The sequence below is a fragment of the Centroberyx affinis genome, unplaced genomic scaffold (genome assembly GCF_046629955.1).
Source record: "Centroberyx affinis isolate AG114_WGS23_722 - 3 ecotype Tasmania unplaced genomic scaffold, CSIRO-AGI_Caff_v1 ptg007228l_1, whole genome shotgun sequence".
Taxonomy (NCBI): Eukaryota; Metazoa; Chordata; class Actinopteri; order Beryciformes; family Berycidae; genus Centroberyx; species Centroberyx affinis.
In genome coordinates this window covers 1-12,085 of record NW_027283653.1, presented here as the reverse complement: position 1 = coordinate 12,085, position 12,085 = coordinate 1, and the positions used below count along the sequence as shown (strand labels likewise).

Here is a 12,085-nt window from a genome sequence, read left to right as displayed (position 1 = left end):
ATGACTGTTTTGGTCATAGTTTCTCTGTTATCTCTCTGCATACAATACAGATAGTCATGGAATTCTGGACAATCATATCTATAACAATAAAAAATATTCCGAGAGACAAAATCTGATCAAATGGGGGTCCGTGGCGCTAATGTGTACTGAATTAGAGGTCCTTGATATGAAAAAGGCTGAGAATCACTGGCATAGAGATTTTCCTCAGGAGTGAAGCGGCCAGCAGGGGCGCTGTTGTCACTTCTTGTTGTAGGAACCAAATAAGGAAATGACGTGCTCCATGTGCAGAGATGGTCGCAAATAGGAAACCGAAGCACGGAGCCACTTGATTTGTGAGAGGCGAGAGAGGAGAGGAGGCTAGAGGAGGGTGTGGGGCCTGGCACTGAGACAAAACGAGGTGAGCGTTGCTGTGAAGAGAAGTTTCTATAAACTTTCTCATTGAATTCGCAGACTTGTTGTTTTACCCTGGAAACACAGCAGACGGTAGCAGGTTAGCTAAAACTAAAGTATGTAACACGTGGTAGGCCATAGCGTTAACGTTACTTAAATTAGCGCTACATAGCAATACTGTATTACTGTGTAGTGCTAATATAACCACACAATTTTCAAATTCCACATTGACGTTTCAGAGTTGAAATTGTCTGGTCGGGAACAGCAGTGATATATAGGCTAAGTTTCATATTGGACATTAAGTGGATATTTGTTTCTCTAGTTTCATTAGCTGTAGTGGCAAGTTAAAGAGTTTACCGGTGAATGGCTGTGTTTATAAGATGAACAACTTGCCACTATTCTACTTTAATTTAATTGCATTGTATTAAATGGCCAATAGGTTCCCTGTTCACTTGGAAGCCTGAAAGTAGCTAAGTTGTCTGTACCAGTTATACTTGTGCAGAGAAACAACTATGTGTAGACCAAATTCAGTTGCTTCTATAAAAGTCACTTGGCCAGTCTATACTATATAACAAGGCCATTCTAATATCTGCAGCTCCCAAGTTTGTGGCAGTTGCTTCTTCCAATTCTATATCCAATTCTAATATCTTTTAACATAGCCCTATTACATGTTCTTACATGTTGGTAAGTGAAGATGGAATAATAATAATTTGCTTAATATTGTTGGTTGCAGTGGAATGATGGCAGAAAAGATCAATTAACCTATACCCGATAACTAACTTATTTAGCTAACATTTTTAAATGTTAAATTTTCAAGCCTAAGATCTCATTCATTCTGCATTTGCTGGTGCCCACTGTGATGGGGTCAGAGCCTCAGGGGAAATGTATGCCCTCTGCCCTGGTCACAAGACGGGCTGTGACAGCTGAACTCCAGCCAAGTCGAGCCAGATTTGGCTGCTACTGGTGTGTGTGTATGTGTGTGTGCTCCTTACATGATGATACGGGACCTCCAGTCCTCTCACGTCATCGTTTCAGCTTGGAGTTCGATTACACATCCTTTTCGTATTCAGCTTCCAGTGAATAGGTGTAAGAATGAATGTCCTTGAATGCCCCATAATTACAGCAGGGCAGCATAGTGCTTACAGAATGGGTAAACAACAGCTCACACAGAACTGTGAGTAGCCTATAAAACTACAGACATTCCAGACAGGGAAAGTCAAGGAATTTTACAAATGGGTCACTATACAGGTATGTACCAGAATGTGTTTTCCAACTTGCTTCAGGCATTCAGGACATTAGGTGGTGGTATTTAGCCCAACAGTAGTGGAAACCAGACTGTTCACCCCTTTAGAAAAACTACATTAACAAACCAGGAAGGAAGAACATGTTTAGGGCAAGGAAGCTTTGACTCCGTTATGGAAAGTCATGGAAAAGTCATGGAATTTTAAACCATTTTAAACAAAGTGCCTGAGCTGTGAGGGGGAGGGGTGGTGGGAGACTTCAGGTAGTATTCAACAGTGGAACTGAACCTGCTACCGGTCATACCTGTGCTGCAACAATAGATTCATGATTGCATAGTAGGCCTAAGCTAATAATCCTTTAATGTATTTTTGAAAACAATGGGAGCCTATCAATTCTAGGAGGTAAACACATTGGTGGGTTTTTAGACTTTCCATGGGCAGTAATGGAGAAAGGAAAAAGTAAAGTGTTATCCTTTAAGTCAGTCGTGATTAGAATTTGTCTCTAACGTCAAGTACGATTGGATAGAGATGCATGCTACACCTTTATAGAACCACTAGAATCTTTGGCCTTATTGTAGATCAGTATTAATTTGACAGTTTCCATTTTGTGGAGCTTGGTCATGTGTTTAATATCATGGCCACAAGTATGGGGATCTGGTCTACATTTGAGACCCTGTGTGTGTGTTTATGCACTTCATTTGTTGTGTTGGGTTTATGCAATTCATCGCTAAGTACAGGCAGGTAGGCATGTGGATAATAACATACAGGTTTGGCATTCAGAGGCAAGGGCCTACCTATCTTATACTCCATTATAGCCCTACATATTCTGTTTTCCATACATTTTTGCCAGTAATCAGTGATGGCACAAACAGATTATAATAAGGCAAAGAGTACTTGGAGATTTTTTCTTTCCCTCAGGTTGAGACTCTGCCAATTCGTTCCCTTTCTAACTAAGTGCTGTGTACTATACACATTTGGAGGTAAAGCTAAATGGTGCCTCTAATGTATGAAATGTTTTGGTCTAGGATTAATCAAAGAATAACTTGAAGCACTACTGGCCGCAAAATGTCAGTACTCATAGCTATCACTGATACTTCAGGGTTCCTACGCAGGTCTGGAAAGTCTGGAAAAGTATTAAAAATAAATTTGATCATTTCCAGGTCTTGAATAGTTTGGGAATTTGAAAAAGTGTCTGGAAAAGTATGGAAAATGTTGCGGTTCAGGTCCGATACACACATAATTCTAGCTTTTATGTTGTTGTAGAGACATTTTGAGTCCACAGTTTTTGTTGATGTGAAGAATAATGTTCAGATAGAGGGACGCTCTTATTACCCAGCCGCTGTCAGCATGCATTATATCAAATACCCACCAAAATCAAATCCGGTCAGGAACATAGGGTCTGGGAAAAATCTGGAATTTTAAAATGCAAACCGTGTAGGAACCCTGCCAATCATCTCACATATTCTGATATTTGTCGCTGTGAAGAACAATCTCCATCTATACAGTGATATGACCTAGTTAGCAGGGGCAAGATGTCTATCTGCGTAAATCATATTGAACACCAGACAAAATCTTCAAAACAGATCAAGGTCTGGGAAAAAGTATGGAATTTTTGAATTGAAAATGTGTAGGAACCCTGATACTTGTTCAAATAAATATTGTAGGATAAAGGTGTTTGTCTTCTGTAAGCATGGAATGATTGAAAGAACCAAATTGGGATTGCGGGTTTTGAGTTTAAAACAAAAACTCCATGGGAAAAAAAAACATCCAAAAATGAAAGAAAACAAGATATGTCATAGGGCCCTATATATCTGAACTTGAATAGTAATTTTGGGTTCAATTTTCCCTTGATTGAAATATTCAGTCTGTGGTCTGACAGGATGAGTGAGGCCAGCTTCTACTCCAATGCGGAGGACTACTGGAGGGATGTCCCCTCCACCGTGGACGGCATGCTGGGAGGCTACGGCAGCATCTCCAACATCGACCTCAACGGGTCCAAGGCTTTCCTGCAGAAGTTCCTTGGCGTAAGAAACTCCTTTTTGAGATGCCCAGCCAGCTCAAGCAAAGAAAAGAAATACTGGGATTTAGTTTATATCAGGTTGATGTTGGCCTTTTACTAAAAATGGGATCTGGTCCAGTCAGTGTGGTCCACCTCTGATGTGATGGATATGATGCAGGTTGATTGATTACATATTTATTGTAGAATTAATCCTATACTGGTTGTCCATGGGAAGCCCTTAACCTGAATTGATAATGGCACGTTTTGTTTGGATTCTACAAAATTCTGCATGAATATGTTATTAGTACTAGTAGTAGTGTTATTATTATTATAGTGTTAGAGTTAGAGTGTTAGTGTCCCGTGGTCTAAATTCTGTTTCAGAGGCTTTTCCACCCTGATGAGAGTAAAATTCTGGGGGAAACACTGAATCCTTGTAATATTTTTTTAATTTTGCATGAAGAAAGTTCAAATTTAAAGATGACAAAATATCAGTATCAGCCGCCAAAAGCCCTTATTGGTTGAACCTTAATAGCCTTGTTCCTCAGTTGTGTGGGGGTGGGGTCCGGGGACCACCAGGGGTCCTTGAGGAGGTTCCAGGGGGTCCCCAGCAAATTGATGAATTGTTAAACTTTATTATTAATTGACAAGAAGTTAATACAATTAGAGAATGTAGAAGAATGACTATTTTGATCAAAGTTTCACTGTTATCTCTCTACCTACAATACATATAGTCATAGAATTCTGGACAAAATCATATCTAATAATAAAAATATTCTCAGATTTGGGTCCGAGAGACAAAATCTCATCAAATGGGGGTCCGTGGCCCTAATGTGGACTAAATTAGGGGTCCTTGATGTGAAAAAGGTTGAGAATCACTGGTGTAGAAGACAAAACTTAAATTAGGAGTCGCTTAAATCTAACACCTAATTCTACAGCTTTTTGGACTAGTTAACTATTTTCATGTTTACCGTCTTTCCAATAAAGGAAGGCGAGGGGAAGACGGGCACAGCCTGCGCTCTGGACTGTGGAGCCGGTATCGGGCGGATCACCAAGCGCTTGCTGCTGCCTCTCTTCCACACTGTGGACCTGGTGGATGTGACCCAGGAGTTCCTGGACAAGGCCAAAACCTACCTGGGCGAGGAGGGCAAGCGGGTGGGCAACTACTTCTGCAGCGGCCTGCAGGACTTTCTCCCGGAGGACGGACGCTACGACGTCATCTGGATCCAGTGGGTCATCGGTGAGTCTGGCTCAGCGGTCGCCGGGCCGTCCGATTTTGATGAAACTTGGGGGAATGATGTGTCTTACTGCTGTACTCGAGCATTTTTCTGGGCTGGATCATTCATGGGAGCCATCATGTGCAATTGTGACCCAAGAGTATACAGGTTTTCATTCCTGGGTCATTCCGTGTCAAATCAACCAAATTTCAGAAACTTCGCCGGCTCGAACTTTTGATTTTGATCATTTTTCTCCTGGTGGAAGGTATACATAAATGATGAAGAAAGCCCAAATATTAAAGCTCACTGATCATTATTTACTGAGTTTCCCCCAATTTTGTAGAGTGAGGGTCAAAACGATAATTTTCGCCTATGATTTGGAGCAGGTTTAGGGGTCTAAAAGCGACACCGAGAAAGGTAGCAGCTCCACTATGTTTCTTTTACGGAGAGACTTGGAGGTAGACTACAAGATTCTGGCAGATTCAGCACTTGATTTTGTGATGTGTGCCTATGGCAGCAGCCGAAAAACAGAAAAAACACACGAGTGAGTGATTTTTCTGAAAGCTTAAATATCAATCACTCCAAAAGTATCAAAGATACCTCAATATCCTTTTCCTTCCCGGTTTAAAATAGAAATATCTGCATGCATTTGCAAGGGTCATTTATCTAAGAGAAAAAAACACCCAGGGCCTTGCAAATGCATAGACACTGAGATATTTCTATTTTAAACCAGGAAGGAAAAGGATATTGAGGTATCTTTGATACTTTTGGAGTGATTGATATTTAAGCTTTCAGAAAAAACACTCACTCGTGTGTTTTTTCTGTTTTTCGGCTGCTGCCATAGGCACACATCACAAAATCAAGTGCTGAATCTGCCAGAATCTTGTAGTCTACCTCCAAGTCTCTCCGTAAAAGAAACATAGTGGAGCTGCTACCTTTCTCGGTGTCGCTTTTAGACCCCTAAACCTGCTCCAAATCATAGGCGAAAATTATCGTTTTGACCCTCACTCTACAAAATTGGGGGAAACTCAGTAAATAATGATCAGTGAGCTTTAATATTTGGCCTTTCTTCATCATTTATGTATATCTTCCACCAGGAGAAAAATGATCTCCAAAGTTCGAGCCGCCGAGCTCTGGTCGAGTTGACACGGAATGACCCTCCTACCAATCACAACAGCAGCTGATTTCACGTATCGTTTCCTCTGTTTGAAGGCGTCTTAGTCAGTGAAACGAGCTGCTGTAGTGTTTGGTAGGAATGAAGACCTGCAGACTGTTGGGTCACTATGGCACAGGTCTACGTTACCTTTGCCCATGAGTACCTGCGTTTGGATTCAGATAATCCGTTGCTAAGCGGAGGTCAAAGAGTAAGACCAAAGGCTCGGGACGTTCTAGATGTGACGCCTCTCCTCCCCCCTTTTCCCCCCCCATTCAGGCCACCTCACGGACGACCACCTGGTGGAGTTCCTGCGGCGCTGCCAACGCGCCCTGCGGCCCAACGGCCTCGTCGTCATCAAGGACAATGTGGCGTACGAGGGCGTGGTGCCGGACGAGGTGGACAGCAGCGTCTGCCGCGACCTGGACATCGTCCGCAAGCTGGTGGGCCGGGCGGGCCTGCGCATCGTCCACGAGGAGCAGCAAATGGACTTCCCGAAGGAGATCTACCAAGTGCACACGCTGGCCCTCAGATAGATAGACAGGTGGGGGAGGGGAAGGAGGGAAGTGCAGATGGAGGAACACTCGGTTCCGTACCCTCATTTATCAACGTTGGGTATGCACCAGGGTTTCCCCCCCTTCCATTCAACGGTATGTTTCTTGAGTAAGCGCTCCGTTTTGAAATCTGTCTCTATCCACGATTCGGTACGTTTATGGGGCGTGGGTGTTGCTAAGGATGAAATGCCAGTGTTCCGATTGGTGTTTGTCTCGTCTGTCTGTCTGTTGTCTGTCACTCTGATTGGCTGCTTGGTCATATGCCGACGACCACGGTCAGCGGCGGCGGAATCGACAAAGTTGCGAGTGGATTCGTTTACCTCAGGGAAGCTAACAGATACATTACAAGAAGCAGGTGGAAAAGTGAGCCACTTTACCTGAATGCAATGTATAGTCGGGGCTTCTTTTCCATTTTAAAGGCACACTTGTGCAGAAGGTAGAAGATATTAGGCTAGAGCGAAGTAGCAGAAAATAGACGTTTCAGCCATACTGGCCTTTGTCAAGGCCGAACGAACACACACAGGTGTCTATAGATGAAATGAAAACACTGATATTCTGAAGTACTCTATACTGACGAAGCCAAATGACACTCATCACAGTATGTAGTTCAGTCCTAAAATCCTAGATCCTTGCCTGTACCACGATAATGTATTTTCCATCTTGTAATAACCGATTAGCTGTTATAGCACAACAAAATAAAACCGGAAAGGATTTACATGACGATCCTTAAGACCTGTTAATTTTTTTCTTGTGTCAGGAGAGCTTTGCCGGTTAGGAAAATCTATCCTGTCAAAGAGTAAAATCAGAAATCCTTTTTGTAACTTTTTAAAAAAACTTTTATTGTGACTTCTTCCTTCATAAGATGTCCTTTTCAGTCATGGGATGCCCTCAACCCTTTATTTTCTTGGAAGTTTGTTTAGTACTGTAATAACTTTTCTGAGATAAAATTCTGTTTTTGGCTTCTGTTTAGCTATGGCTGTACGTTCCAATTACATGGAATTGATGTTTCTGTATCTGAAAAGTTTCCTCTCTTTATTCTCTTTGATTCAGCCTTATTCAGCAATCAAGGGACATTGTCTGACATTTCACTGTGTATTTATTGTGAATGATAAAGTTGATTTTTTTTTTTATGTTAAAGAGAATGGTTCTGCACAAGCATGCTGGTTTAGACATGTTGGTATTTATCAAGACAGGTTTACATAGGGCAAGTATACATACATTAATGCCAATATCAGTTTTATTGTAAAGTACGGACACTCTAAATTACATTTGTTAACAGTTTTTGTAGGAACTTTTCTATGCAACGTTGATAAATGAGGGCCCAGGTTCTTGGTCCTCTTTTAGCCTATAACAGAAGAAAGTCTATATAACTAAGGTTGAGCAATTACTCAGCTTTGCTCTCTTGAATGGAGACTTTGTCCATGTCCAGAGTTCTTAAATCTTGGAAAATACCTGAGCATTTGGGCCTGGGTGACTGGAACCGGGCTGAAGAGGAGGTTTCCACTTGCCAAAAGTTGTTTCTAACATATCAGCAGGGAACACTGCTAACAGGCCTCCCTGGACTGAGCTGGAGAGTACAGTGTGTGTGTGTGTGTGTGTGTTTGTTCTATAAGGTTGTTTTGTCTACTTTTGTTGTATATCAGCGTGTGTGGATGGATCATGGAAAATGTTTCCGAAATAACTGTTTTAAGTTTTTAGGATGGAGTCTAGGCCTCTGAAACATGCTGAGCCAAAAAATGTCAGCTGTTTCACACCAAAGCACATTCTAAATAAATGAATTGTAATATGCATATGCCTAGTTGTAATGATATATTATGCAACTTGTATGTATAATAGAAGTTGGTTAATTTATTTGGAAATGTGAAATACATGACTTTCTCATTGCTTCCACAAAATGGGCTATTAAATGTCATGAAATATAGCTTTACAGAAAGTGTAATTGCATTTGTATGGGGGGCTTCCCTCTCTTCAAGAGCTGACAATATTCAGCAGGGAGCACTTAAAAGTCCATAAAATCATAAAATATAGCTGCCTCCTCTCATCCAATCTGTGTATAATAAATGTTTATAGCTCCTTCAGATAAAAAAAACTGCCAAAATTGTCAGAGATGCTGAACTGCAATGAGAAGCTACTGTTTACAGCCAATTTTTCACAACATTACTTTTTGGTCTCTCTTCACTTTCAGCAGCCTAGTGCAGTTTCATCTGAAATTCTTGAGGGCAAAAAATGTAGAGCATTGACTGTTATTGATAGAACAGTGCAACTTGTGGATGAAAGTGGAAATTACTGAATATCAAAGCTACTTATATTGTATAGTCTGAGTGACATAATCCAGAAATTTGAATAATGATTGTTTGATTATCTTGTATAGAAACATATTTTCCTAAGTTGCTGGAAAATAGAAATGGACACTATGTTGCTAAACAAAGAAACAACATGGCTGTCGAAGTCACACAGGCATTTGGAATTTGGTGCATTTATTTACCAGTTCACATTAACGTCATGCAAGTGCCTCAGTATCACCGCAACATCAACATTTTTTCCCAAATGTGCCATATTGCACCAACCCTTCAAACTCATTCTAGATCTGATGCTCTTGTGGCTGAATGGAAGCAAATCCCCACAGCAATGTTCCATAGTGGAAAGCCTTCCCAGAAGAGGTGGAGGCTGTTATAGCAGCAAAGGGGGGGAACAACTCCATATTGATGCCCATGATTTTTGGAATGAGGACGTTCGATGAGCAGGTGTCCACATACTTCTGGCCATAGTGTACGTTGCAGCTTCATTGGTCCAATTTCCACCATACCCAAGATTTAGGAAAAATTTAAGACAAGTTATTGATTCAACCAGTTACATAAGCATTTATAGATAATACTTTGCATATCATGGTTATGCAGTACAATTTTACATTTTAATTTCTTCTCTTGATAGTCTGGCATTTCCAACCCACTGGTACATACATACTGCATATGCCTATTATGCTCAATAAGTGGATGAATAGTTTATTTTCTGGCATCTCATAATACCCCTTAAAAAAAAACATTTGGGAACACTACCTGATGAATCTACTGCATAGATCATTCAGGCATTATAAAAACATGTGATGGAAAGTTTTTGTCAGGTCAAAGTAAACTCTCAAAGTAAACTCCAGCATTTTCCAGCACTTTAAAATTCAAAGTCCACAAAGTAGGTACTGTGGAATTAAAAGACTTTTGAAGATCAGTTAGGCAATGCAGGCATCTTACTTTCCTGTATATTTTTCTCCATGTCTAAACCCCGATGTCTTTTATTGATCTACACAATATCAACAACATTTCAAATAGGCTTCTCTTGCATCCATATAAATCTGCTTAGAGAAGGCAAACTTATACCACTGCACATATTGTCCATATGCAAAATGATAGTGCCTGATTGCACTGTTGCACTGGGAGCAGCTGGTCCATATGCCCCGCAAATCTTGAATGTGAATTTAGGCGAGAACTGTTTTGAGGTGATGTGATCAGGACCAGGTCTCGCTCTGGAATCGGCCCGTCTTCTCCATGGCGTCTAGCATCTGGTCTGCCTCCCTCGACGGACAGACCTCCCTCCTGCTGAAAGGCCTCCTTCAGTGCTTCACACACGCTGGCTGGCATCTCTTTGGCATTGCTTGAGGGGAACAGAACAAGGTATGTATATTCACAATCACTGATGTTCTTATTACTCATTTTCAAGGAGGTGGAATCATGGTGGAAGATTTATTATTGTCTCACATCCCTGTTGAGGATTCTGCTTTCTGTGTAATTTGTGTTTGAATGGTGTGATGAACCAAAATCAATACAATACTGTTTTTTTCCATAAAATGATGGACAATACACATACTTAAAAGAGGGAGAAGCTAGGTTTTTGGGGGTTTTGACTCACCCTGCAATGTAAAAGCAGCCATTTTTACTGGCAATCAGGTCCCACAGTAGTTTAGCCTGCTCCTTCACACGGTGCTGCACGTAAATCTTGTCCTCCTAAAATAAAATAAAAATATATATATATTCAGCCATTTTCACCATCATCCCCAGGGAGTCCGAAAGCATTTATCAAGAAACAATTTGTTCTCAACAAATCTTTACATTCTGTTTTGCCACTGATTGTGTCCATGGCAATCCACCATTAACATATTTAGGAAGAGTGGCCAAGTTGATGGTAACAGTAACCTGGACTATTGTTCTACCACTAAAAGTTTTTTTACATTTCAAAACCTGGTGTATTGGGCTATCATACTGGAGTTAACAGATGACACTGTATGAAATTATTGTGTGCAATGGTCAAAAAAATATACTGACACCATCAGAAACACTATTTTTACTGTCACTATTGTTGCTGACAGTCAGTAATATGGTCTAGTGACTTGTGAGCTAGCTAATAATTTCATCGTCCTAAAAACAATATTAATGTTATTAGGGCTGCAACTAACGATTATTTTTCATTGTCGATTGTGTTCATTGCTGATTAGTTGTTTGGTCTATAAAATGTCAGAAAATGGTGAAAAATGTGGATCAGTTTTTCCCAAAGCCCAAGATGACGTCCTCAAATGTCTTGTTTGTCCACAACCCAAAGATATTCAGTTTACTGTCATAGAGGAGGAAAGAAACCAGAAAATATTCACATTTAAGAAGCTGGAATTTTAACTTATTTTTCTTAAAAATTACTCAAACCGATTAATCGATTATCAAAATAGTTGGCGATTTTATTTAATAGTTGACAACTAATCGATTAATCGTTGCAGCTCTAAATGTTATTTCTGTAAAGAGATTGTAGGCTATGACTGGTGTAATACTACTGGACTCATTAGTGGTTAAACTGGGAAGATGCTCCTGCAATATGGATAGTACATTTTTATTCAAATACAGAGAGTTTTGACACCAAGAGTGTATTGACAGCCTTAATATTGTGCTGTGTTGTTGCTTGAGTATTGCTTTGTCACCATCCTGTGGTGTTTCGAGGTACACCAACGAAGGTAAAGAGCAATGTCTATCTCCTACTTGATTTCTAAAGAATTGCTAGTATATAATTAAGGGAAAGAGGAAATTACAGCAAGTGAACAAAGCTTTAGCACCTCTATAAGTGGAAAAACTTTGACTGTCTGACCTGTGTGACTTAGGGTTAGGGTGAGTGTGAGTGTGTGTGTGTGTGTGTGTGTGTGTGTCTGACCTGGTCTCGCGAGAAGGCATTGAAGAGGGTTAGCTGCCCGGCCCTTCATCATCTCCTCCCCACTCTGAGCTGAAGTAAAAGTCCTTGGACTTCGAGCGGCAGCCGAAGAACAGAACGTTGGCTAAACATCAGAAAGACGAGAAGATATCTAGTCTCAGTGCTGCTTCATAGACAGAGAGACAGAGAGAGAGAGAGAGAGAGAGAGGGGGAAACATCTCACCAGTTTCTCCTGTGGCTATCCTCTCTTGTAAGGCAGATCTGAATGGTGCCACTCCTGTCCAGGTCCGACCATTATCCACAGGCGTGTCCTTTTCTTTTGGGAACCTCATCGTTCCCTTCTTCACCCACAAAGG

The 12,085-nt window shown here is 40.9% G+C and overlaps 1 protein-coding gene and 1 pseudogene across 2 annotated transcripts; one reads left to right on the top strand and one right to left on the bottom strand.

Annotated features, from left to right (window-relative positions):
- Positions 1–298: 298 nt before the first annotated feature.
- On the top strand, positions 299–8,447 carry LOC139639403 (N-terminal Xaa-Pro-Lys N-methyltransferase 1-like). Of its 2 annotated transcripts, none has more exons than XM_071513494.1 (4): positions 299–397; positions 3,511–3,655; positions 4,615–4,867; positions 6,277–8,447. In XM_071513494.1, the coding sequence occupies exons 2-4, from the start codon at positions 3,512–3,514 to the stop codon at positions 6,531–6,533; spliced, it is 654 nt and encodes a 217-aa protein (XP_071369595.1). In that variant the 5' UTR covers positions 299–397; position 3,511; the 3' UTR covers positions 6,534–8,447. The 2 variants fall into 2 exon arrangements, with proteins under 2 accessions (XP_071369595.1, XP_071369596.1); XM_071513495.1 differs by having other exon boundaries at positions 301–397; positions 3,496–3,655.
- A 1,404-nt stretch (positions 8,448–9,851) lies between these two features.
- On the bottom strand, positions 9,852–12,079 carry LOC139639402 (NADPH-dependent diflavin oxidoreductase 1-like; annotated as a pseudogene).
- Positions 12,080–12,085: the final 6 nt, after the last annotated feature.